The sequence below is a fragment of the Dothidotthia symphoricarpi genome (genome assembly GCF_010015815.1).
Source record: "Dothidotthia symphoricarpi CBS 119687 unplaced genomic scaffold P153scaffold_21, whole genome shotgun sequence".
Lineage (NCBI taxonomy): Eukaryota > Fungi > Ascomycota > Dothideomycetes > Pleosporales > Dothidotthiaceae > Dothidotthia > Dothidotthia symphoricarpi.
Window position 1 is genome coordinate 841,991 of NW_022985028.1, and position 22,545 is coordinate 864,535.

At 52.3% G+C, this 22,545-nt stretch overlaps 10 protein-coding genes across 10 annotated transcripts; 8 read left to right on the plus strand and 2 right to left on the minus strand.

Annotated features, from left to right (window-relative positions):
- Window positions 1-7: 7 nt before the first annotated feature.
- Window positions 8-1,361, plus strand: P153DRAFT_370509 (uncharacterized protein). Its single transcript, XM_033669058.1, has one exon. It carries the CDS (start codon window positions 173-175, stop codon window positions 1,067-1,069), a length of 897 nt encoding a protein of 298 aa, XP_033519586.1. The 5' UTR covers window positions 8-172; the 3' UTR covers window positions 1,070-1,361.
- A 283-nt stretch (window positions 1,362-1,644) lies between these two features.
- P153DRAFT_300951 (uncharacterized protein) lies at window positions 1,645-3,372 on the plus strand (the record flags this gene model as incomplete). Its single annotated transcript, XM_033664359.1, has 1 exon — window positions 1,645-3,372. The coding sequence occupies one exon, from the start codon at window positions 1,645-1,647 to the stop codon at window positions 3,370-3,372; it is 1,728 nt and encodes a 575-aa protein (XP_033519587.1).
- A 2,998-nt stretch (window positions 3,373-6,370) lies between these two features.
- Window positions 6,371-8,821, plus strand: P153DRAFT_300930 (uncharacterized protein; the record flags this gene model as incomplete). The annotated part of the gene is made up of 3 exons (XM_033664358.1): window positions 6,371-7,662; window positions 7,801-8,276; window positions 8,463-8,821. 3 exons carry the CDS (start codon window positions 6,371-6,373, stop codon window positions 8,819-8,821), a joined length of 2,127 nt encoding a protein of 708 aa, XP_033519588.1.
- Window positions 8,822-10,001: 1,180 nt separating this feature from the next.
- P153DRAFT_360787 (MFS general substrate transporter) lies at window positions 10,002-11,690 on the plus strand (the record flags this gene model as incomplete). Its single annotated transcript, XM_033666938.1, has 3 exons — window positions 10,002-10,394; window positions 10,448-11,068; window positions 11,124-11,690. 3 exons carry the CDS (start codon window positions 10,002-10,004, stop codon window positions 11,688-11,690), a joined length of 1,581 nt encoding a protein of 526 aa, XP_033519589.1.
- A 185-nt stretch (window positions 11,691-11,875) lies between these two features.
- Window positions 11,876-12,701, minus strand: P153DRAFT_259717 (uncharacterized protein; the record flags this gene model as incomplete). The annotated part of the gene is made up of 2 exons (XM_033662820.1): window positions 11,876-12,284; window positions 12,421-12,701. Coding segments are annotated over 2 exons (690 nt in total), but the record flags the coding sequence as incomplete, so codon positions are not given.
- Window positions 12,702-12,920: 219 nt separating this feature from the next.
- On the plus strand, window positions 12,921-13,515 carry P153DRAFT_122531 (uncharacterized protein). The gene has a single exon (XM_033661986.1). It carries the CDS (start codon window positions 13,103-13,105, stop codon window positions 13,481-13,483), a length of 381 nt encoding a protein of 126 aa, XP_033519591.1. The 5' UTR covers window positions 12,921-13,102; the 3' UTR covers window positions 13,484-13,515.
- Window positions 13,516-14,013: 498 nt separating this feature from the next.
- P153DRAFT_360789 (uncharacterized protein) lies at window positions 14,014-14,852 on the minus strand (the record flags this gene model as incomplete). The annotated part of the gene is made up of 2 exons (XM_033666939.1): window positions 14,014-14,459; window positions 14,567-14,852. The coding sequence occupies 2 exons, from the start codon at window positions 14,850-14,852 to the stop codon at window positions 14,014-14,016; spliced, it is 732 nt and encodes a 243-aa protein (XP_033519592.1).
- A 1,532-nt stretch (window positions 14,853-16,384) lies between these two features.
- P153DRAFT_122451 (uncharacterized protein) lies at window positions 16,385-17,458 on the plus strand. The gene has a single exon (XM_033661985.1). It carries the CDS (start codon window positions 16,721-16,723, stop codon window positions 17,321-17,323), a length of 603 nt encoding a protein of 200 aa, XP_033519593.1. The 5' UTR covers window positions 16,385-16,720; the 3' UTR covers window positions 17,324-17,458.
- A 4-nt stretch (window positions 17,459-17,462) lies between these two features.
- On the plus strand, window positions 17,463-18,020 carry P153DRAFT_300742 (uncharacterized protein; the record flags this gene model as incomplete). Its single annotated transcript, XM_033664346.1, has 1 exon — window positions 17,463-18,020. The coding sequence occupies one exon, from the start codon at window positions 17,463-17,465 to the stop codon at window positions 18,018-18,020; it is 558 nt and encodes a 185-aa protein (XP_033519594.1).
- A 2,588-nt stretch (window positions 18,021-20,608) lies between these two features.
- Window positions 20,609-21,787, plus strand: P153DRAFT_390052 (uncharacterized protein; the record flags this gene model as incomplete). The annotated part of the gene is made up of 1 exon (XM_033670894.1): window positions 20,609-21,787. One exon carries the CDS (start codon window positions 20,609-20,611, stop codon window positions 21,785-21,787), a length of 1,179 nt encoding a protein of 392 aa, XP_033519595.1.
- Between the last annotated feature and the right edge of the window lie 758 nt (window positions 21,788-22,545).

Genomic DNA, 22,545 nt, shown 5'->3' on the forward strand with positions numbered 1-22,545 from the left:
GACGTCCTGGGGGTGCCGTGGGCGTGGTGGTGGCAGAGGAAGGTGCTGCTGCCGACGCCTACCCAGCCCTGTCGTCGGGCCCCGCGGCGCCTTCCTCTTGGCGTCGATGCGAACCACTCGACCTGCACGCCTGCTTACGACGACGTCACATGAGCAGTCACTGTGCGGCGACATGTCTCCCAAGTCGATCCTGAAGAAGGCGGCGGCGCCTGCAGAGGGCGCGCCTGGTGCAAAGCCCGTCAACGAGCGCCACCTGCAGGTCGCCCTCCACCACGCCAACATCATCGAGCAGCGCAAGGTGGTCGAGGGCGACGTGCTGGACGCCATCATCGCCCTGCTGGACTATCCCACCTCGCCCGCGGCAGACCCCACCCGCCCCTCGCCTGCCGATGCCCTGTACTTCCGCAAGGCCATGATCCCCTTCCAGCCGGCAGACTACGACTCGCTCATCGAGGAGCGCAACATTGCCGACAAGTGTGGATATGCCCTGTGCCCCCGCCCCAAGAGGAAGGCGCCCTCGACCGCCAGGAAGCAGTTCATCGACACCGACAAGGGCGTAGAGATCGTCGACAGGAAGGTGCTGGAGGTGTGGTGCTCGGACGACTGCGCAAGAAGGGCGCTGTACGTCAAAGTGCAGCTGAGCGAAGAACCTGCCTGGTTGCGCCAGGGCGGCTATGCTGACAACATCGAGCTCATGGTGGACAACACCAAGGAACACAACACAGCACTGCCGTTGCGAGTAAAGCAGCAAAACTCTACGCCAGCACCTGCAGATGAAGAGGACGTCGACATCGAGGCTGCGTGGTCAGCTCGTGACGACGCCATGGCAGATCTAGCTATTGAGCGCGGCGAGAAACCAGGTCAACTGAGCAAGGCAAACAATGATCTCATTTTGGACCAGATTGCCGAACGAGATACCGCCAGCGCACCGCCACAGCCTCCGTCCCTTCCTGCCCAGACCTCTGGGGCTACCATGGCCATTGAAGGGCATGTCCCTCGCATCAACAGAGTAGACGAAGACGATGATGAAGATGATGCGCAGGACTGGGACAAAGCATTACCAGGGTGAGTTATGTTGGGCGTTTCAGGACGACTCATCATTTTCACGGCGTCAGCCTGCCTCCTATCTGAGGACCAAGCTTGCCTCGGATGTATGCCCTTGGAAGCAAGATGCATAGCACCGTAGTCACGACACACGAGCAAGCCCAAGCCATGCAGTCCGACGTTCCATCAAACACATTGGATGGACCCTAGTGTAAAGCACCCGAAGTTGGGGAGAGCAGCGCACTGAAGACAGGCTTGGAGAGTTGTTGGCGCATTAGCAGGGTGGTAGATAGTGACGAATAACATAGTAAATTCAATTATCGTGCCCAAACCTCAATAACATGTGCTCACAACCAATAAATACTCACCAACATGTACAAATAAGCGCAAAATACCAGTTGACTCGCACATCTACCCAGCCTTCACACTGCTCACAAGACAAATAGTGTGCATGCTGCTCTCACCTATCACAGGCTCGACCACCGCGGAGGTGCCAGACTGCCGAAGTTCGCCCGCTCACTCTTCGAGATTTCGCGACATCACCACGACGGGCATCACTTCAGCCGCCATTGACGCCCCACACGCGGCTGTCGCATCGTCATGGCCCTCCGTCGCCAAAGTCTGTCGCCCACGGCAAACCTGCTGCGGAACTCGCGCCTGTTCTCGCTGCCAAACCCCCTCCCGCGACCCCTCGTCGGCGAAACATACGGCTCTGGCATGACAAAGGCCTCCGACACGGCAACACTCCCCTACCCCACACACCAGGCCATCGCCACAACAAAGAGCTCTCTGGCACGTGGCGATTGGGGTCTGAAGAGGCCGTTGCCCGCCCGGTCACGCATCCTGCAGACCAGCGATCCCGTGCTGAGGATCACACAACTCGACACAATCGAACATGTCACCGACTTTGAATCCGCCGCAGATCACGTGCGGACACGGCAAAAATGGGAAGAGATGGGTGTGCCCATGATGAAGGGCATGTCGCAGATGCGGGACTACGACCTGTCGGGCGCGCCTCCATCTGGCGCCTTTGAGATCCGTGACGACACCACCTCGTACGACAACGATCTGGGCTTGGACGAGGCGGGACTGTATCTAAAGGCCCTCGAGAAGAGCAGCGGACAGAATTATGCCCAAAGCAAGAAAGCAAGAGTGGCGGCCAAGACAGACAGGACAGCCCAGCCCGCGGCCTTTACTCCATTCACCCCACCATCCGTCGACGCCGCTGTGCACAACACACGGCGCTGGAAGCACGACGGACCCTGGCTTCCTGGCATCAGCGCAGCTGAGTTCACTCAGTATCTGAACACGGAAATTTCAAAGCGCCGTCGCGTATTCAACATCCACCTGAATGAATTCGTCAAGAACGAAATATACGCCACCCGCCGCCTCGCCGCCTCGAAATCCGGCTCCACAGCACCCATGGACCTTGCCGAAGCCGAAAAATGGCACGCCGAGCAGGAAAAACAATGGTCCAACATCTCCAGCGAGGATATCAGCGCCGGCTTCAAAGCCCTGCGCAAGGAAACAGCCACCAACCCCCTCGGCTCTAAACTGGTCAGAAAGTTGATTCTGCCATTCCTGCGACTACCAACAATCAGATTCAAGTACAAGGCTTACGCAGAAGACGCTTCAAACCGTGACATTGAGCAATACCAATTTGATCAAGAAACCGCGCCTCTATCCACCCACCCATCTGCAGGTCTCGGCTATCTGCGCACAAGATCCTACATTGCGAACCACCCCATCCTCGGACCACAGTCTTCCCCCTCCCCAGTAGCCTCCCGTGTCGTCCAACCACGGACAACAGGTGGCGGGAAAGAAGTCTACGCCCGTCTTGGTGTTGGTGGTTTCGTAGCAAACGACCAATTCCGCAGCACAGACACATCAAGCGCCTCCCGCGCCAACATCAGCAACTCGCGAGACGTCGAGACCATCGACCTCGAGACCCCAGGAGGAAAGAAGGTCCTCGTACAAGCAATGTTCGGCTCCGTCTCGAACGACGGACGCATTCACATCAAGCTCAAACGCTCGACCGGGCCAGAAATCCAAGTCGCGAGGGGTGAGTTGGACGACAAACCGCCTGTGCGAGAAAACTTCGACAGCGATCCGCTGAAGGGCTTGGGCGGCATGGGCCGGAGCGGGGTCGAGGAACTGGACGCCTTGAGCCGCGCGGGGAGGAACGGCGCGACGGAGTTGGGGGAGCAGAGCGCGAGGGCGCAGCAACTCACTAGCTTTCTGGACGCGATGAAGACGCCAGATAAGAATTCGTCGCCAGAGGTCTATCCGGGCGAGGCGCTGCGTCCCGGGGAAGCGACGAGGCAGTAGCGTTACCTGTAGAGTATAGTATGTATGTGTATGCATTGGGATGTTCTTTGCTTCCGTTTTCGACCCTGCTTGCGAGACGTGGACGTGAATAGCATCGCCGAGGTCTGCTGTTCCAAAACACTCCTCGGCATGTTACATCTTATCCTACCAGAGAATCAATCACGCGACTCGACTCGACTCGACCCGAACCTTTCTTCAGGCTGTAACGTCACATAGGATCTATCTATTTACAAGCATCTTCCAGCTCGACCAGTACCCATGGACATGTCGGTAGTTTCTTGGCTGTAAGCGTGGCTGTGACGCCGTCTCACTCGGTACCTGAAGAGCTATTTGAAGTAAGTCATGAAACTGGCAGTGGGTAAGACGGCAACACCGAGAATGGGGCGGTTTGTACGTGAGGTGTGTGTTATTCATGTTGGACGTTGAAAGCGTGTTGCTGTGGTACCCGAACCGCCACCCTGCACAGGCAAACTGCCAGCGAATTACAACGTCTGTCGTGGCTTTGGGACCAATCGCAACTGTTTTCTAGCCTCTGGTGTATTGGAGAAAACGCCTGCAGCATATGATGCCACCATAGCTTGATTGATGGTTAGTGGGCATGTGTGTGTGTCTGTCTTCGGTCTGTTTGGCGTCGATGTGGTCGACTGCCTAACCGCGCCGCACGACTCACCTCGTGTATGTGCGGAGTACTTCTGGCGGGCGTATCGGTTGTTTCGTCTTTGCTGACTTGTACAGCCTTGATTTGTACATGGGTTTCCAGTACTCTTTGTGTATTGGAGCCTGGAAATTAATGGAGTCGTTTGCATTAGCTTCTTGCTTGAGGCGCTTAGAATCCCAACCGTTTCTCTGATGACCAAGATACCGCGACTGGCGCGAGACTGCGTAGGATGGTCAGGATCGTGGTGTTGCGATTACCAGTGAAAGTGGCTGAGTGGCGGTGCATCGAATCCTTGTGAGGTTTTTCGGGTAGCGGTCAGCAAAAACATTGCGATCCTGAATTACCAAGCGCAACCACACGTGTTCCTTGTTTTTTTGCATTCTAAAAATTCCGATGCCATTGCGATTGGTTGAGCGTTTGCACATATTCAAAGTGTGGCTGCTTACTCACGTGGCGTAGCATGTCGCGACTTTCCCCTTATCCGCATTGCAAAGCACCGACTGATCTGAAGGAGCAGTGTTTTGAAGACATTACCAGACAATCTCACGTCTTCGACATGGCTTGTGAGGGATTGCCGTTATGGCCCCCACATCCGCGGCCGCAATTTGTCTTGATAGCCCTCGGACAGCGAAACCGAACGCGGATTGATGGAAAGAATACTATCGAGGTTTGAGCTAGAGCGGAGTTTCGAGAGTGATTTTCAAGGATGAGGCTGGTCGTCATGATCGCGAGAAGCAAACGCTTCCCGAGACTCCCTCCCCTGGACACTAAGCGACGGCAGTGGATTGCATGATGGGATGCGAACATGTCAAATAGTTTATCCAGAGGCTGAGGTAGCCTAGTGGCGCAAGGCAGCGATGCGGTAGTGCTCACTCGACAATGGCGATTAGGGAATACTCACTCAACGATGGCAATTTAGGTGAGAAAAGCCAGTCTCATGCATATTGGAATGCAAGCGCAAAACTAAAGATGAGGGCGCGTCCCGCTTGAATTGAGAAGACGATGCGGAGATGCAGAGAAATGCGGGATGCACGCCCGAAGCATGGTGGGAAGGGGCGTTCGTCGCCAAACGACACTCGCGGGATCATCCCTAGTGTCCGAGCCCCACCAGCGAATTGACGGGCCAAGCAGACATTCACCCTCATCCACACCAAATGTAATATGGATCGGGCATTGGGCGCCGATCAACAAATCGCTAGCTTTTGGTGCCTGGCATACTTCCTGCTGATAGGGGAAGTGTCTGCTCAGCCTCCACAACAATAGCCAGTCATCCATTAGCTGAAGCGTGCAGGCAGTATGCTTCCCGTCTACCAGCAGCATCATCGACCACAACCGGATATGCGGACAAGCCAGGCGCGTCGCGTCGGCGGACGAGCGAGCGAACGCACGAGCTGCCGACGGGCTCTTGGACTTTCTCATGTCAGGGTGTGCTCGAGCGCCCGGAGCTTGTAATTGCTGCCCATCAAGGCTGAGACTGAGACATCCTCGCGTCAAGCCAAGGTACTCGACGTTTCCATCTCTTTCCAAATCACCTGTTCTTCCTGTTTTTCCGTCGCTTTTAGCACCTGGATAAGCCCACACCGGTCGCAGCAGGTTCGCAGGGCCCATGTGTGGCTGAAGGCTGTGCAATTCACCGCTGCTTGCCCAAAATGGCTTGACGTTTCTACGCCCCGGTCTCCGTTCATGCATTCCTGTACTACCTAGTATTGCGGCCTGGCATTTCGCTTTGTCCTGCACGCGCCGTTTTGTCCTGCCTACCAGTAATTTCTCCCCAGTCCAGTTATTGCGCGCATTTCAGGCTACACTCAGCGCCACACACTACATAAACCACGTTTCGCCCAGTAGGGCTGCTTGTTTGTTTTTTAGAGTCGCATGTTCCTTGCGCCCATATTTACATACATACCCCTTACCTGGCTGCCTTCAGTTCGTTGACTCACCCTGCTTCCGGATCAACACGCCTCCCTGAACTTACGAGTCCATTCAACCCGTCCACCATCCGTCTTGGTTACATTATCACATGCCGCTCAAAACTCACCAATATCTATCCTCATTCTTCAGCTTAAACAACGCACTGCGAAACAGACCATACCTGTCGCTCCGTCTTGGAGTGTCGATACTTCCAAGTGCGCGCACCTGCCGACCTAACTTCCTCCCACAGTCGTCACTGTCGGCTACAACTACCGCCGTCCCTTCTCCGGACAAATTTCGTCTCGGATATTCTGACTCATATTACCATTACAACTTCCGGCTGCTCCCGCCCAGCCGTCGAGGGGTTGAGACCTGGAGATCATCCAGCGTCCCTTACTAAACTCTCCCCCAACCTAGTCAAATTTCAACACGATGTGTCGAGTCGATGAGCGCGTCTACATTGACGCAGACGGCCATCGTCAAAAGTTCGAGGATGCATACCCTTGCGACAAGGCCCCACGTGGCAAGCTATGTTCTAGGGTAAAGAGAAGGACGTCTGAATACCATCCCAAGAGGCCGACGGTCTCTCGTGGAGATACTCCATCTCCAGCTTCGAACAACCCGCCCACTCCCACTGACTCTGGAACCTACCTTGTACAAACTCGTCGACCTTCCAACAGCGGTAGTAGGCCCTCGACACGAGAGGGTCTAAAAGCAGTCAAGCCAGAGATCGTCATCAGTTTTGGATCCAAGAAGGAAGACGGAAAACCCCGTCCCACTCTTGCAGTCTCATCAAAGTCGTACAAGCGCTCGTCCAGAGATGTATCAAGTGAATTCACCGTTGATTCGCCCGGATCAGATGGGGCGCACACAATTCGCACTGGCTTTCCTGAGAAAGCTCCACCATCCACGGGCGCTACCTTTGGTCGATCTGATGGTTTCGTGCCGACGTCTGGTTTTCTTCAAGGCCTCCATCATCACCATGCACCATCACTTTCGTCGTATACCAGCTCCAGTCAACCACCATCGCTCTATGTTACCTCAGACCCTGACTACGATTCGCCGACTGGTTACAGGCATGAGAAACATCCTCCAACTACAGTACATAACCCACCGTCTATTAATCCTCCGCCTTCGCCGACGGTGACTCGTACCCGCAATCCCATTCCCACTACTGCCTATCGTACCACAGTCATTGAGCCACAAGGCTTTTCCAAGGAGACACACACAGCAGATGGTCTATATCCGCTCGACTTCTCTGATGTTGTCGACCGCTCTGCTTTCTCTCCTAGCAGCCCTGGAGCGCATACTCAGCTACGTGAGAGTTCAGACCGTGAACAAAAGCGGAAGGAGAAGGAAGAAGCTCGTCGGCGGAAAGAAGCACTTGAACGTCAGTTGGCTGAACAACTCTTGAAAGAAGATAACAACAAGCAAGTTCGTTTCGAGCTTGGTCGTGCCGAAGCACGAGCTCGAGAGAGGGCGGAAAACATATACGCTGAGCAGGAGAAGACGCGAGCTGAAGAACGAGAAAAGGCTCGACGACAAAAGGAGAAAGAACGAGAGGAACAAGACAGGAAAGAACGCAAGAGAGAGAAGGAACGAGAAGAACACGAGAAGAGGGAACGGAAGAGGTTGAAGGAGGTCGAAGAGCAGGAAAAGAAAGAACGAAGACGGGCAAAGGAGCGTGAGGAGCGTGAGGAACAGGAGAAAAAGGAGCGTAAGAGGTTGACCGACCTTGAAGAACAAGAGAAGAAGGAGCGCAAGAGAGCAAAAGACCGCGACGAGCAAGACAAGAAGGAGCGCAAACGGGAAAAGACGAAGCCACCGACCAATGACTTCGCCGTTAAGCGACCAGGCCACAGTCGTAGAATGTCCATGACCCAAGCCCAGAGTGATGAGCAACGCCGCCTTCTTGCCGCTGAGGGAATCTATATGCAGGGTGAAAGAGAAGCAGCCGAAGCTCGCGAGAGACAAGAGGCAAGCCTCGCCCTGCAACAGCAACATCAGACCGCCGATTACTATGTTTCTCGTGGCGGTGATCGGAACTCTACCGATAACCCTCCTCCCAAAGTTCGTCGCAACTCGACGGCTCGCCAGGGTGGCGTCTCTACAATCGCTTCACAGCCAACGCCAGCCAGAGTGAGTGGTAATCGTCGCGCCAGCATTGTGCAGCCCGAACTACCTGCCATCAACACTCAGATGTCGCAAGGTTACTCTACACGGGGCTTACCCAGTGCACGTCAGCATGCTCCCCCGCCAGTGTCGTATCCTGCCGGTTTCCATCAAGACCAAGCTCGACCTCCTTCCGCACGTCGCCCTTCATACTCTCAAGAGAATCGTCATTCATATTCCCAGGAAACGCAGACACGCCCTTCATATCCCCAGGAGGGTCAAGTTCGTCCCTCGTACCCTCAGGAAAACCGTTTGTCGTACTCCCAAGACACTCAAATCCGTCCAACCTACCCTCAGGAGAACCGTCTTTCATATTCTCAGGACGCTCAAAACCGCCCCTCATACTTCCCAGAGAACCCTTTCGCCGCTCATCCAAACCGCGGCTCCGGTTCCAGCCTGGAGGATCCCTTCGCGCATCCACCGTCTGCCTTTTCGCCACCTATGTTCTCTCCTTCTTTGCTCTCACCAACTGTGATGAACCGTGATCCCTGGGATATACGCGGTATGGGCGAGTCACTACCTGTCACCCGTCCAGCACTCGATAGTCGAAACTCTCTACAGCGTCGCGGTGAGGACGTAATCAATCGCGCCGGGGCTTCTAATCGACCACACTTGGGTAGATCTGGTGGGTATGAGGATACTTATGCGCTCGCTTCTGACAGTGAGGATGATGATCAGATGATTTCCTATAGACGTACGAGGCGCGTTTGAGTGGTTTGTTTTTGTCATTTCTTGTATTTCATGTTTCTTTGTTTTCGAGTTAGATCATAGAGTATCATGTTGTACCGCTTATACCCTGTTGTTCTATCGGCCCTGTATACCCAACCTGTTTGTAGTTCCATGTGTCATTTCTTTCGTTTTTGGTGATGGTAAATACCCCCAGGCGTTGTTGTTGTCATATATGTACATAGATTTCTCACTGGTGTTTCTTGTACATTGAATACTTGGGTGTCTGTCACGAATTTCCGTTTTCTGTTCTTTTCATCTACCTCATCTGCCCCCAGCTACCAACACTGCTGCAATCCAATTCCCAGGAACTAGAACCCTCAAAGGCAAGACAGCCATGAGAATCAATACTAGAGAGTCATACGACATTCTTGTTTGAGTTGTACTGTGACCCTCTCTTTGTTCTACTGCACGTGCTTGTCCCTAGTTTGTCAAAATTAGCGATCGAGATGGTTTTGACCGATTTGTGAACGCGCTGACAGGTACCCTGAAGTGGCGATAGCTTCAATTTAGGGGGAGGCACAGTGCATTTGGGTAATCATGCTACTGGACGTGCACAAGCGTTCAGATGTGAGTATTGGCTGTCTAGATGAGCTAGGTGCATGGACAGTGTTTCGTTGAAGCTTGTAGCCGTCTCAGGTTAGTACAAGAGCATGTCCGCGGTCCGTTCTGTTTCGCGTGGCATAACAAGAAACGGCAATAAAACATGATAGTAGGTGTATTATATCATGAAGAGATCGCCGAATAGAAGTCCGGAGAGGCTTGGACTAGTGTTCGGGAAGGTGCATGTATCAGCATCTGACCTCGGTAAGCGCGTCCGTAATACCCAACGCCGATGACGTCTCCATTTCTATCTCGTCGTGCGAACGATTTTCTCCTCATCGGCCGCCCTTGTTTTCAACGCCTGTGCAATATTGCTGCTCTGTCAAACTCGCCATGCTCACGTCAGACAATCGTTTCGGGATTCGCAATGGCCCGACATTAGCAGTTGTTGGTAGTGGGTCCAACGCTATCTTTGGCTGACAAAAGCCTAATTCGAGTAGCCGCGCCGGCAATAATGACGAGCTGACTGTCCGGAACGATTTCTACAAATATCCTTCGCTGCCGTTTAGGGCGAGTTAACGTTCGATGTCCGACAATCACTTCTAAGCGCAAGTGTTCTATCATGGCGACCGCACTTGCGACTCCGGATCCGGCCCTGGCTTTGTCGAGTCGATCCTCTGTTGATGATACAACCATCGAAAATGGCGGCGAATCACCAAAGAGCTTGGATAGCCCGAAAGATGCACCGCATGATCTCGAGAAGGGATCGGATGACAACGCGCAAAGTCACTCACACGGTACAAGCTATCTGGTGGAATTCGACGGGCCTAATGATCCCGGCAATCCCAAGAACTGGAGCGAGAAGCGCAGATGGGCCATCAGCATATCCATGGGTCTGATGGTGTTTACTGTCACGTTTGCAAGCTCCATATTCAGCGTCAACATTGGCGTGGTACAAGAGAAATTCGACGTAGACCTGGTCACAGCTACACTCGGTGTATCCCTTTTTGTGCTGGTAGGTTCTTGCCCACCATGGCTCCACAAATGAAGACGCTCATTGTGCTATAGGGGTTTGTGTTCGGTCCAATCGCGTTTGGGCCCATGTCAGAAGTCCTTGGCCGCAGAATTCCTCTTTTCGTAGGATTTGCGCTGTTCGCTCTTTTCCAGATCCCGGTCGCACTTGCTCAGAACGTCGCTACCATATGTGTTGGCCGCTTCCTGGGAGGATTCTTTGCTGCGTCGCCTCTGGCCGTTACTGGCGGAGCGCTTGCTGATCTGTGGGATCCCATTCCGAGATCCTACGCTATCTGCGTCTTCGCAGCTGGAGGGTTTGCTGGACCTGTCGCAGGACCGATCGCAGGTGGCTTCATTACTGAATCAACTCTGGGCTGGCGCTGGACTTCGTGGATCACTTTGATACTAGCCGGTCTCTTCGGAGCTATTGGTCTAGCGGTGATTCCCGAGACATCCGCAGCCAGGATTCTTCAGCTTCGTGCTGCCAAAATCAGGAAGGATACTGGCAACACCGAATACCACTCGAAAGCCGACTTACAAAAGCTCACACCCAAAGTTGTTTTTAGCGTCTATCTTCTGAGGCCCTTTAGCATGTTCTTTCAGGAGCCTATCCTGGCTCTCATCACGGCGTACATGAGCTTCTTATACGGCATTTTGTATCTTCTTTTCGAAGCAGTAAGCACGCGCTGCCCATGCTGGCATAGAGAATACTTAGCTGACGTATCTCTAGTTCCCAGTGTCTTTCCACCAGGAACGCGGATGGTCTCTTGGTGTAGCGCAACTCCCTTTCGCTGCCTTCCTCGTCGGACTCGTCATGGGCGCTGGTGTCATGGCATATAGTGCAGCTACAAATTTCACGCGATCATATAACAAACACGGCAAAGCAATACCCGAGGAGCGACTTCCACCCATGATTGTAGGCGCCGTTGCGCTCCCTATTGGTCTCTTCTGGTTTGCTTGGACCAGCAATCCACATATATCTTGGGTGCCACAAGTTCTGTCCATTTCTCTCATCGGTCTTGGCTGCATGGTGCCGTTCTGGCAAGGCTTGAGTTATCTGATTGACTGCTATGGGTTCTACTCCAACAGCGCTATCGCGATCAACACTTTCGTGCGGTCCCTAGCCGGAGCGTTTTTCCCGCTTTTCACCCACGCGATGTATAGGAATTTGGGTGTAGCTTGGGCAAGTAGCTTGCTGGGGTTTCTTTGCGTGGCATTTCTTCCTGTGCCTGTTCTTTTCTACATCTATGGTGCGAAGATAAGAGCGAAGAGCAAATGGGCTCCTACCGCTCCATGAGGTGCAAAGAAGCAGTGTCAGTGATGCCTTGTAGCTTTTTCAGCGACTTTACATATACACAAGGCTTGTCGTTCACGCAGATCTTCAGCCTCCAAGAAAAACTCTTTCGTTGAAGCTCTTTTTCCACTCTTTCCTCGTCAATCTGTCATTTCTGCTATCGCACAAGCCTATCCCATGGCCACAGCAAACTTCTCTTCTGCCCGCCTCCTCACTTGATCAAGTCGCTCACTCTGCGACAAGGTCCCCAGTTCGACCCAATTCATTTCTCCGAACAGGTCCTGCATCCTTCGTCGCACTATCCACCAATACCCGTTCTCATCTTCCTCTATCACCTCGAACATCTCCGCCCTGTCCACCCCATCTGCATACGGTATCCTTCGGTGTCTCATCATCCGTGGGTCTTCGAAATCTTCCCACGATAGAAGCCAGGTCGAGCGCGACCAGCCAAACTGCTCCGGTGTTCCATCCATTATCAGTCTATCGCCTTCGCGCGTGATGATGTCGAGAACGGAGTGGTCGGGGATCGCGAATCGTTCCTCGCCATCTGGGAGGGCACAGACAAATACGGGGATGGGCTTGAGGCACCGAAGTATTCTTCAAATGAGCATTAGCGACTGTCTTGAATCCAGTTACGAGGTAGCGTCGGTCATCTCAGCACATCGACTAGGCTGTCAAAAGCCTGACGCAAAAGATTGAAGGTGCATCGCTCCCTATATGGATGGTTCCAGACATACCGTGCAGTTTCCGCGTAACCTCGTCCACAAGCAGAAACGCAAAGTGGTCGCAAAGGTCTTTCTTCGCCATGGCCCGCACCAAAAGCTGAGGCATCGGCGAGAGACCAGAAGGAGCAACGTTGGGGCCGTCGTTGTAGTAGAATTCCCAAACAGTCAGGCCAATCTCCCACGGATGATCGATGGGTGTTGCGTGCGAGAAAGACCGTGTAGGTCGGGCATCGACTGCGGCTTCGAAAATGACGAGAAAGACTTCCAGGACTTCTTCCAAGGCGAAAGGTGGCGTAGTGCTCATGGTGGTTTGCGTGTTTGTCATGATCGATTGATAGGAGAGGTTGTTTGTCCGAAATGATGGTGCTTTTCGCCAAAAGATCGTGAGATTGAGGGGCGAGCGTCTTTCGCGTTGGTGGTGAAGTTGGGTATTTCTAACGTCGCTGATTACCCCAGCGCTAGCGCAAGACTGCTCTTGTCTATCATCCGGGCTGGGTCTCTGTCGTTTTTCTGATCTGTCCGACCATCTCTTTGAACCTAGTCTGATATGCAGATGCGATCAGTAGGGCAAGCTGTAAGGTCAGCAGAAACGAATGCTTGAAACCTTCCTTTAGAGTTGGAACTGATGATCTTGCTCCTCCTGCAGGTAGGATCACCCAACAGATCATTCCGCAAATAGAGACTGACAGAATGCGCGCAGAAACAGGCTCGATTGTTACAGCGTCAGCACGCAGCTCCGGCCCAAACATCTCCAGCAAGGTCACTCTGAGCTCTACCTCAATTGGGAAGGTTGGTGCAACGAACCCCAGCGTGATTCGGAAGCTCTCAATAAATCCTCAGCGATGGATTGATGTTTTCAGAATTGTTAGATCTATACACGGGCACGTTTTCCGGCCAGAGATCGAAGCCAATACCGACACCAGCAGGTTCCTTCACAAGCTCGCCTGCAAACTTGCCGTACAAGTACATCCTTCTTCGCTGCTGGACGATGATGCGCAACCTATACCTCTACGAGAAGGCTATTGCTCTTATTTATGTCGCTACGGACGTCCAAATACCTGCAGGGGCTAGTTGAGCAGTTCTGATGTACGCATCACAGAACAAGAATACATCGGACAAAAGGCAGCAAGGGGGTTATACAGTCACGAGCAACACATCAAGAAACGGGCTGGGTCTAGATGTACGATGACAGTACACGCAAGATGTAGGAAGATGAGTGACCAGCGACCGAAATGGAAAAGTAGGAGGGCTTCCGAGATGGGACGAAGTGCAATCAGATCGTTCGCCGTCGCCGAGCTTGTAAAGTGCCATCCTTGTAAAACTCCAACCTCGCGAAGGCGCTAGAATATACTCAAGGGTAGGAAGATATATGGATCGGCGGAGTTGCGATTACAGGTGTCCTATAAGTCCATAGAGTGTTCAGTTCAAGACCAGGTCAATCACATTCATCATGGTAATGGTGTTTGCCTGTTACAAAGATCCTCCATCATTGCATTCTGCATCTGGTAACAGCTCATGCCTGATACACTGCTGCTTATCTTGAATCACGCAGTATATCTGCCCAGATTGACAGGAGATGAGTCATGGTCGACCTCCTTGCTCTAAACCTGGATGACTTCTTGGAACTTCGCAGTCGCCAATGCTTTCACGTACTCTTCTCGCTCATTTCGCACCATTTCTCGCAACACTTCCCAATCCAGCTCTCCAATAGCTTCTTCCATCTTTTCGGCAGCGAACACCCAGTACCCTTGGTCTGCTACGAGAACCAGTGCATGATCTTCCTCCAGCTCCGCTTCTGTCAGATAGTTGAAACCTTCAGCCGTGTGCATGTGATAAGCGACAACGTCCGACATTGGCCTCAGCCAGGTGCTGTCGCGATCCCAGCCAAACTGCTCTGATGTTCCGTCCATGAAGAGAACCCGACCATCGTTCATGGTCACCTCTAGCACCGTGTGAGCGCGCGGTTGAAGGTCATGCTCGTTCTGGATTATTTGAAGCGCCGGCCGAGGAATGAACTGGATCACACGGACAGTGGCGCCGAAAAGCTCTAGAGACTGTGTCAGTTTGTCTTGCCCATGCTCGTGACCAAATGTGACATGATGCCATGACGCCGAAGTGCCTACATGCACCGATTGGTCTTGAATTGTGACTTACCCTGTAATATTGGCTGGACATATGGTCCCATGAGCGCACAGAATGTGTCGCACAGGTCTTTCTTCGCCAGGACAGGTGCTAGATGAGCCAATCCAGGAGGAAAAGCGTGGATGTTGTTGACGTCTCGCGGTGCGTCGTGATCATACCAGATTTTGATCAACTTCATATCCGCCGAGATATGGATTCCAGAAACCGCGTGCGTGGGAAGACTGTAGACTGCGACCTCAAAGATGAGAAGAAAGATCATCAGAACCTCTTCTATAGTGAGAGGCGGCGGGGCGTTCATGGTGATTTTCAGGCTTGCGCAGCTGGAACCTCGATTTTGCTTGTGTACTCTACAATTGCGAACGGAGCAGTTCACTTTTGGAGCAGGTGGAGGTAGATGGTGGGGTTTTGTGCTGAACGTGAAGGCCGGATCCTTGTGCTAGCGTCGCGCACATTGCCCACTTCAATACGCTTTGCCAGGCACAAGTTCTCATTTAAAAAGATTGCCGATGCATATCAAGACCAAAAGGATGCTCGAAGTGCCACGCTTTCTAACCTTACTGAGCTTCCCGTGTCTCTTCAAACCGTCAGTGCAAGACCAAATCTGCACTACCCAGCGGGCGTGCTTATATATGACTACGTGTGTTCTATCATCATGCTTTTTTCATCGACTTTAGGTGCGCGTTGGAAGTGTTCAACACGTGTGACGGGTGTGCATCGCCTTGGTGAAGGATGATAGAAAGAACTTCAAGCTTGTGTAGATCAGGGATCCGCGTGCGCAGGTGTTCCTCGCAAGCTCAGAGACACGAGGCTGAGGCTGAGGCTGAGGATGATACTGGTTGTAGTTTGCTCAAGCATCAGTTATGCACAAAGGTCGTGGTCCGAACACTACTTGCAGCTTTGCAATACTTTCCCAGAGTTTACCATACCTGTCAGACATGTACAGAGCCATCCCGCACCGAGCGAGTGGGCTGGCTGGGCTGGTGTGAAAGTGACAACGGTGGAGACGAGCATGTGAGACTGTTGCGAGATAGGATCTTCAGCCGCCGGTGTCCATGTCAGGATCAAATTTTCAGCGAACACATGGCCGGTTTCACCAGTCCCGCCGCCCTGGCCCCTCGCCTACCCCCTTGCCCCACAACCTTTTAGATGCAGTTTATATACCGTAAAGTTCTGCACCATTTCGCCATCAGAGAACGGCGCTCTGATTGAGGCAGATTGTATTAGATAGTCTAGATAGTCCAGTCGTTCCTAAGTTCTAAGCTAACAAAACCCTCTCAATCGTAGACTCGGAAATATTGGATTTATCCAAGAGCGTAAGCGGCTCCTTCTTTTTTGCAAAACCGTGGGTTCGAAGGCCAGAGCGAACGATCTTTTTGTTTTTGTTTTGTCCTTTTGCCCGGACATGTGCGTCACAAGGGTGGGGGTTGGACTTGGCCAGGCAACGGCAACACTGTCATAGCTCAATGGACCAGAAGCGCAATCATAAACAACCATACCTTCAGAGACTTTGCATGACTTGCTACTCCTTTTTCATGCTCCTTAGGCGTGCAGTACTCTCATCCAACTTATCTAAATTCGTGCATGAGGCAGATCGGCATCTGAAGATTTTGATGTTGAACATCACACCCTGACGTGCAGCCTTTCGGAAGACACAGACTTTAGATAAAACTTGATCTGTCTACAACGTTCTGAAAGTTTGCGCCTTGCTTTTGTGAAGTTTTGAAGAGGTGCTCAGCGGTTCAACATCAGGGGCTGAGACATGCGATAGCAGGCTACACTGTTGCCCTTGTTGTGCTCAATATCTCTATCGAATGATCCACGTTTACAACCGTTAAAGATGACATTCTCTACATGTCCATGATGTGGTATCGTCATATATTCTTGACCGTGTGGGGTCTCAAGCCTTTTCGAAAAGGGCAATAAGTGTCGTGGATGTAATCTTGTCCCTAGCCTTTTCCATGCATAGCTTTGCAGAACGATTTACATTCAAGCTGTAAGCATTCGAAGTGATGGATAGATACAAGGCAGCGTAATCACAGTGCTTAGGCTGATGCACTGGCTAGCGAGCTTCCTTCAGTTTCGCAGACGGAGTGAAGTACACTGCCAAGCCGCGCACCCAACCCCACCAACGAGAACCACAATACTGCCATAACCGCTAAGTACGCGATGCCCCGGAAAGCCTTTCCAAGCAAGATGACGACCCTCATGCGAAATGCCAGGCTCAAGTGCAGGTCATTCGATTGTGGGCGCTTGACCCAGAGCGCGCTCCCGAACCTCTACACCGGTCAACCTCTATTTAGCAGCTTCGACACCCAGAGATACTGCTGTGCGCAACACGATCCACTGTCGGGACTTACTTGCACAAACTTCAACTGCTCGCAGCTGTGCCAGAAGGTACTGCTCATCGACCAGGGCAAACAACACACAAACCCTGGCTTCAACGCGCAAAAGTACTGCTCGAGGCAGTGCGCCGACACCCAAGAGCAGGAAGTAGTGTCTAGGCTCCGCCGTCTAAACAGCTTGTTGGACAAGCTGTTCTACGCCATGCAAGACGTGATATATCGTATAGAGTTGAGGCGCGTGGAGATCAAGCATGATATATCGTACCTCATCGCCGATTTCCGTTCGCTCCCTGTCAGCTTCATGGACACCACGGCTAAAGAGACACGAGCGTTTCTGTCCTTCAATCGTTGTGTGGCGGCAGTACGAGACCTCGCAGGCGTCATCGCTCTTCTCTCAGAGGGTAAGTGTCTTCCACAGTTTGCTTAAGTCTTCAAACTAACAGCACTTAGGACTTCCCAACGATTTGGTCATCCGAGAAAACTACATCGTTGGAGTCCTTCCAACCATACACTATCGCCTCCGGGCAGACGAAAACAGCTCCCAAACAGTTGCACCGATGCACACGATGTTCCGGATATTTGCGAGTAGCAACTTTGCTTCTGGTGTACTCGACCATGGTGGAATATATATAGACCCCTCAGCGGAACAGTACGGCCGAGCACAGGGACTTCGTCCGGTAGCGACCTACCCACAAGATGATAGTCTTCGATGCGCGGACGAAGAACATGAGGAAGTCATTGGCCAGCAGTACCGCGCGCATCTCGCAAGGCTCCACGACTACGATGATTTGGGCGACCTCAGATCTGAGGCTTATATTCGCACACTTCACAACATCTGCTTCGAGGAGCTGCGCAAACGAGGAGGCCCAGCAATCTTCCTTGGGATCGACGACATCGAATTCGCAGCGGTCGAGCAGCAAGTCGTGGACACCGTTAAGGCGGGATTAGACAGGGTGAGAAACAACTTTGACTGCATCCTTTGGTCCGACACGAATCCGTTGCGCTTCAGGGAATACGAGAAGGTTACACGAAACTGTATGGGTCAGGGTCATATGGCAGCACTTGAAGCCCTGGAGCAGATGTCTGGAGCCCAGCTAGCTGGTGGAAAGAGGGCAGATTCGTAGACCAGAACAATGCAAGCTGCCTTAGAAAAAAAGGCTAATATGAGAAGGGTAGTAATGGAGTTTGGTACGAAGGTGATAAGGAACACGACAAAGGTTTTAAACTGCGCCCAAGACAGGCGACTGAAGTGTCATGACAGATGTCGAAAGGCAATTTCTCATGTTCAGTATATCTCCTAATAGAAGAGTCTCTTGCCAGATTGTGTTGAAGAAGCTCAACCGCGTGTCGTGAAACGGGAGTGAAGATGATGGCTATTCTTGGCGCTTGCCGTTTTGGGCTTAGCTCCACCAGCTACAAAATTACCGTAGGGGTGTCGAAGAAGAGTTGAACAGAATATGACGCACATTTTGCTTGTGAACAGATACCTGGCCTGCATCGCATGTTGCCTGCCCGCGCTGTGGCGACGATCTTACATGCGACTGCTACCGTAAGCACATGGGGTTTTAAGTTCAAGAGTGCGAGCGCGACTTTTGTGTATAGGAGAATCGACAAAGATGTTCCGCGCATCACTGCCTCCCTCGACGGAATCGTACACAGCTGTCTCCAAAGAAGACTCCGGTTTCGACGACACCCAGCTCCTCACGGAGGACCTCGCTCGCGCAGTCGCAGAAAGGCCACGTGCGAGCAACTGCTTTCGATGGAAGAAATAGGAGTAAAACATAAGTTCTGCGAGCCATCGGACGTGGGAATAGGAGTTTGCACATATGATAAAGTGTCTGGAAGCTGACATGGTAGAATAGTAGCTCCAAGTGCAACAGTCAGAATTACTGCTGTCCGTTTCAACAGCTCGCAGCCCGCTTCGTACACCACACTACATTGGCATGACCGACTCGGGAACGATCTCCTTTTGCGCAAAGTAGCGCTGTATTGTCACATTCCAAGCGCCTCGCAGATGACACAAGATACCCCGCGATTCAGATTTGGAGAGATCTTGATCTCGATACGTTGGCGCATGCTCGATCGCATTATATGAACACCTTTCGCACGGTCCCAAACAGAAAATAGTCGACTTAGACTATTCCAGGAACAAGGTATTCGGTAACGCAAGGAGCGCGTACATGCTCTTTGCTATGGTACAGGTATGTGAAGACCGCCACGGAACTTTTACCACAGACATCAATCACCTCCACAGGACTCGAACGCGCGAGATCGCACCTCAAGGGCCGCTGAAGGAAGCTACGACCCCGCCGTGCTCGCCTCGAGATAGTAGTATAGCTTTCACAGACGTATGTGCCTCTCACCGACATAACTGATTGCAAAAGAGCCGGCCCAGTCCAAGGTCGGGAACTACAAGTAGCCTCGCCTAAGTTTAGGGTAAGGTAATTAGCTTACTCAGGGATGCTCAGGACATCGGACAACTGGGATGTATCCACGACAGGAGGGTCGATGCATGTTCGTCAATATCTTACGATCAGCAAGAGAGGAAGCTGCGGCATCATCAGATGCCATGAGCGGATCAAATGTGGTGCTTTCGCTCTTTTGGTGATACCGCACATAGCCGAAAGCACAGCTTGTCGGGAACAAGCTGGGAAATTGCTGGAAGGACAGGCTCGTTGTCGCACGCAATGAAGAGGCCGGCCGTGTCTCAGACTGTACTGAGATATATCCATCCCAAGTATACGTTGTTCCCAGATATTGGTTGACCATCGGTCTTTCAGGTGTTGTTCTGCAAACTGTTGGAGATATGTGATGGCGAAGGATGTGTAGCTGCAGATAAAGATAAGCGTTGCAGCATGAGATGTAGGATGTTAAAAGCCATGTAAGGCACCTCCAAAGCCCTCAAAATAGAATCATCAATGCTTCCAAGACGGTTCTCTGTATGTCTCTTTTCGATGCAAAAGTTTAAATGTGAATGCATCCATCACATGATTGGTCCCACGTGATGCACACAGATTGCAGACATCATGGTGGTGGCCAACACATGAGAGGGGCTGAATGAGCTCGAGGAGTGGCTCAAAAGGTAGTACATCTTCGTGTGACGTTACCTCAGATCCAAATATTCGAGAAAGCTTAGTGATGGGGTAAACCCAGATCTCGCCCTCGGTGCATCAATGGAAAACAAAGGCAAGCAAAAGTAACACCAAAAGGTACAGTACGAGACTCGAACCATAGACCTGTGGGATAGCAAAAAGAGTTCGTAGCCCGGCGGGCTACTACTTCTCTTATCTGTCGCATAAGTCAGCTTTAGTTCTTACTGGAAGCAAAATGCCAAATTAATCCATTATATACCCAACAAATACCTATAGGGGGTAAGAAAATATACTCACTGTTATGTTTTTGGCTTCAGTACAGCATAAAAAGACGCGTTACGGTGGGGTTGCCCAGTCGATATCCCCTTCTTTTCACCACGGCGATTGACATCCGCTTTCACACCGCTCGAATTCGTAAGTGCGCCCCCTCCCTACGAGAACAGCGAGGTGTCATTGGCCGAATAGCCTTACCCTTTCATTCTCACGGCAACTGCTGCCTTGGTGATGAATTTTCGTTAGGCGTGGTGAAGGTGATCTCGTCGACAAAACTTCTTCCTTTGCCGATGCAGCTTCTTTCCAACACATCATCCCCTTTTCTCACACCCAAAGATAACACCATCATGGAGCTCTCGCCACTTTTCGATTCTCCTCCCTGCGGCGTCACTCAGAGCGACACGCCTACTTGTTGCCCAGACTGCCGCGATGTCCCCGAATCTGACATCAACTCCACTCGCTCGAGTTGGCTGTGTCCATGTGACAGCGGCTGCGACCACCACCAGAGGCTCTGCAAGCAGAGGCATTCGGCGAGGACTGTGATCCGCCTCGCGAGCCTGCAGTACGAGCTCGCCATGGTCTTCAGGTCTGAGACGATGCCAGGGGTCGTCGAGGACTACATGAACGTACACCCCTCGGCAGGGTTCTTCAAGGACAAGCTACCTGCACGCATACTGAACTGGCGAAGTGTCGAGCGACCGGCTGCCGAGGACCCGCCCATTCCAGCTCACCTGCCGGAGCAGGTCAGGTTGCAGGCAGGCAGTGTTGAGAACTGCATCAACGCAATCTCGACAACAAGCCCCGCTTTGGCGTACTGGACAGAGGGCATGGCCCTGAAGATCCAAGAAGCTCACGTCATCCCCAACCCGGTCAAGCATATAGTCCTGCAGCACGTGGATGAGGACGAGTTCCAACGACCAGCCGACCTTCACACCATCATTGTCATCTCACCAGACAATGACAACAAAGAGGATACAAATTCGACTTGGGGACAGGGGTGCACGCTGGGAGAGATCTGGGGCGACGAGGGGCGAGTCTTCGACGCCACACACCCGCAGTACGACTTCGACATCAACTGCCAGAAGACATCTGACTACGTCTGGTACAAGGTCATGCCAGAGCAGAAGGGGCATTTTGTCACCCCTTTCGGCCGCTGCCTGCGAATGCATGAGGAAGACCGGGACAAGTCTCCAAACGTCATCACAAGAGCCAATGCCCTCTCTCGGGAGTTGGGAATACGGGCGTTGAACAAGGCTGTGTACTGTGAGACGGAGAGACTGGGTGGTCGCCAGAACCTCTTCGAGACCTGCAGTCACGAAGTGTTTTTGCAGAACCAGCGTCAGCTTGTGGACGCCGTTCGTGAGGAGACGAGAAAGGCACGGGCAACAGTGGACGAGGTGGCGTTCAGGTATGGGTCTGTGGATCAAATAGAGGCAGCTCTACGACTGTTGCTGGAGAAGCACGAGAGCGAGGAGCATCAGATACTCATGGCGGCGTTCGAGAAGAGGCAGAGGGAGGCTAAATGACTGTCGGCGGCGTAGTAAAATGTGATTTGGTCAGGCGGGCCGCGTTGACTGCAGCTTTCTTCCGTGCAGTCTCGTTAAGTGCTCAAGATGGTGTGTATGTTCTTTGAAAGTCTTCTCAACTCGTCATGGAGGGTAGCAATATCAGACCGACGTACTCTGCGCTCCCATATCGTGTCTAAGAGTTTACAGCATGCGTGAGAAGTGATCGGCTACCCATGTGGATAGGTTGTGTATAGCTGTACTGCGTAAGATGAGCCACGAGAGGATGTCTCAAGATTTGGCTGCGGGCATGTCCTGACTCCTGGCTCAAGTGCTACTCTACTTTTGTTTGGAGCATGAGCTGACGCAGCGTGTACCATCGCTGCGATGAATATGACGCAGTCTTCTTGTCTGTTGGTTCCGCAACTGCGGCTTTCCTATCTTGCTCGAAATCTTGCGTAGCAAAGACTGTTTCCGCATCATTATGTTCTCGGATTTCGATATGATTTGCGACCTCTCTGTACCCAGATGCTTCACGCTCCCCACTTCCTCACCTCCACTTCCATGTCCTGAACACAACGACTACCACATCTGCCGAATGACAGCAATGATACATATGGAGTGTGAGAGATTCGATGAGACTTGAAGACGGAGGTAAACATGCTAGAGGGACGACATGAGGAGTGCTCCAAAGCATGTTGCAAGCGGAAAAGCTGTGGCCGGAAAGCTTCAAAACAAAACGGCCATCTAGCTGCTCTCCTCGACACTCTCTTAGACAG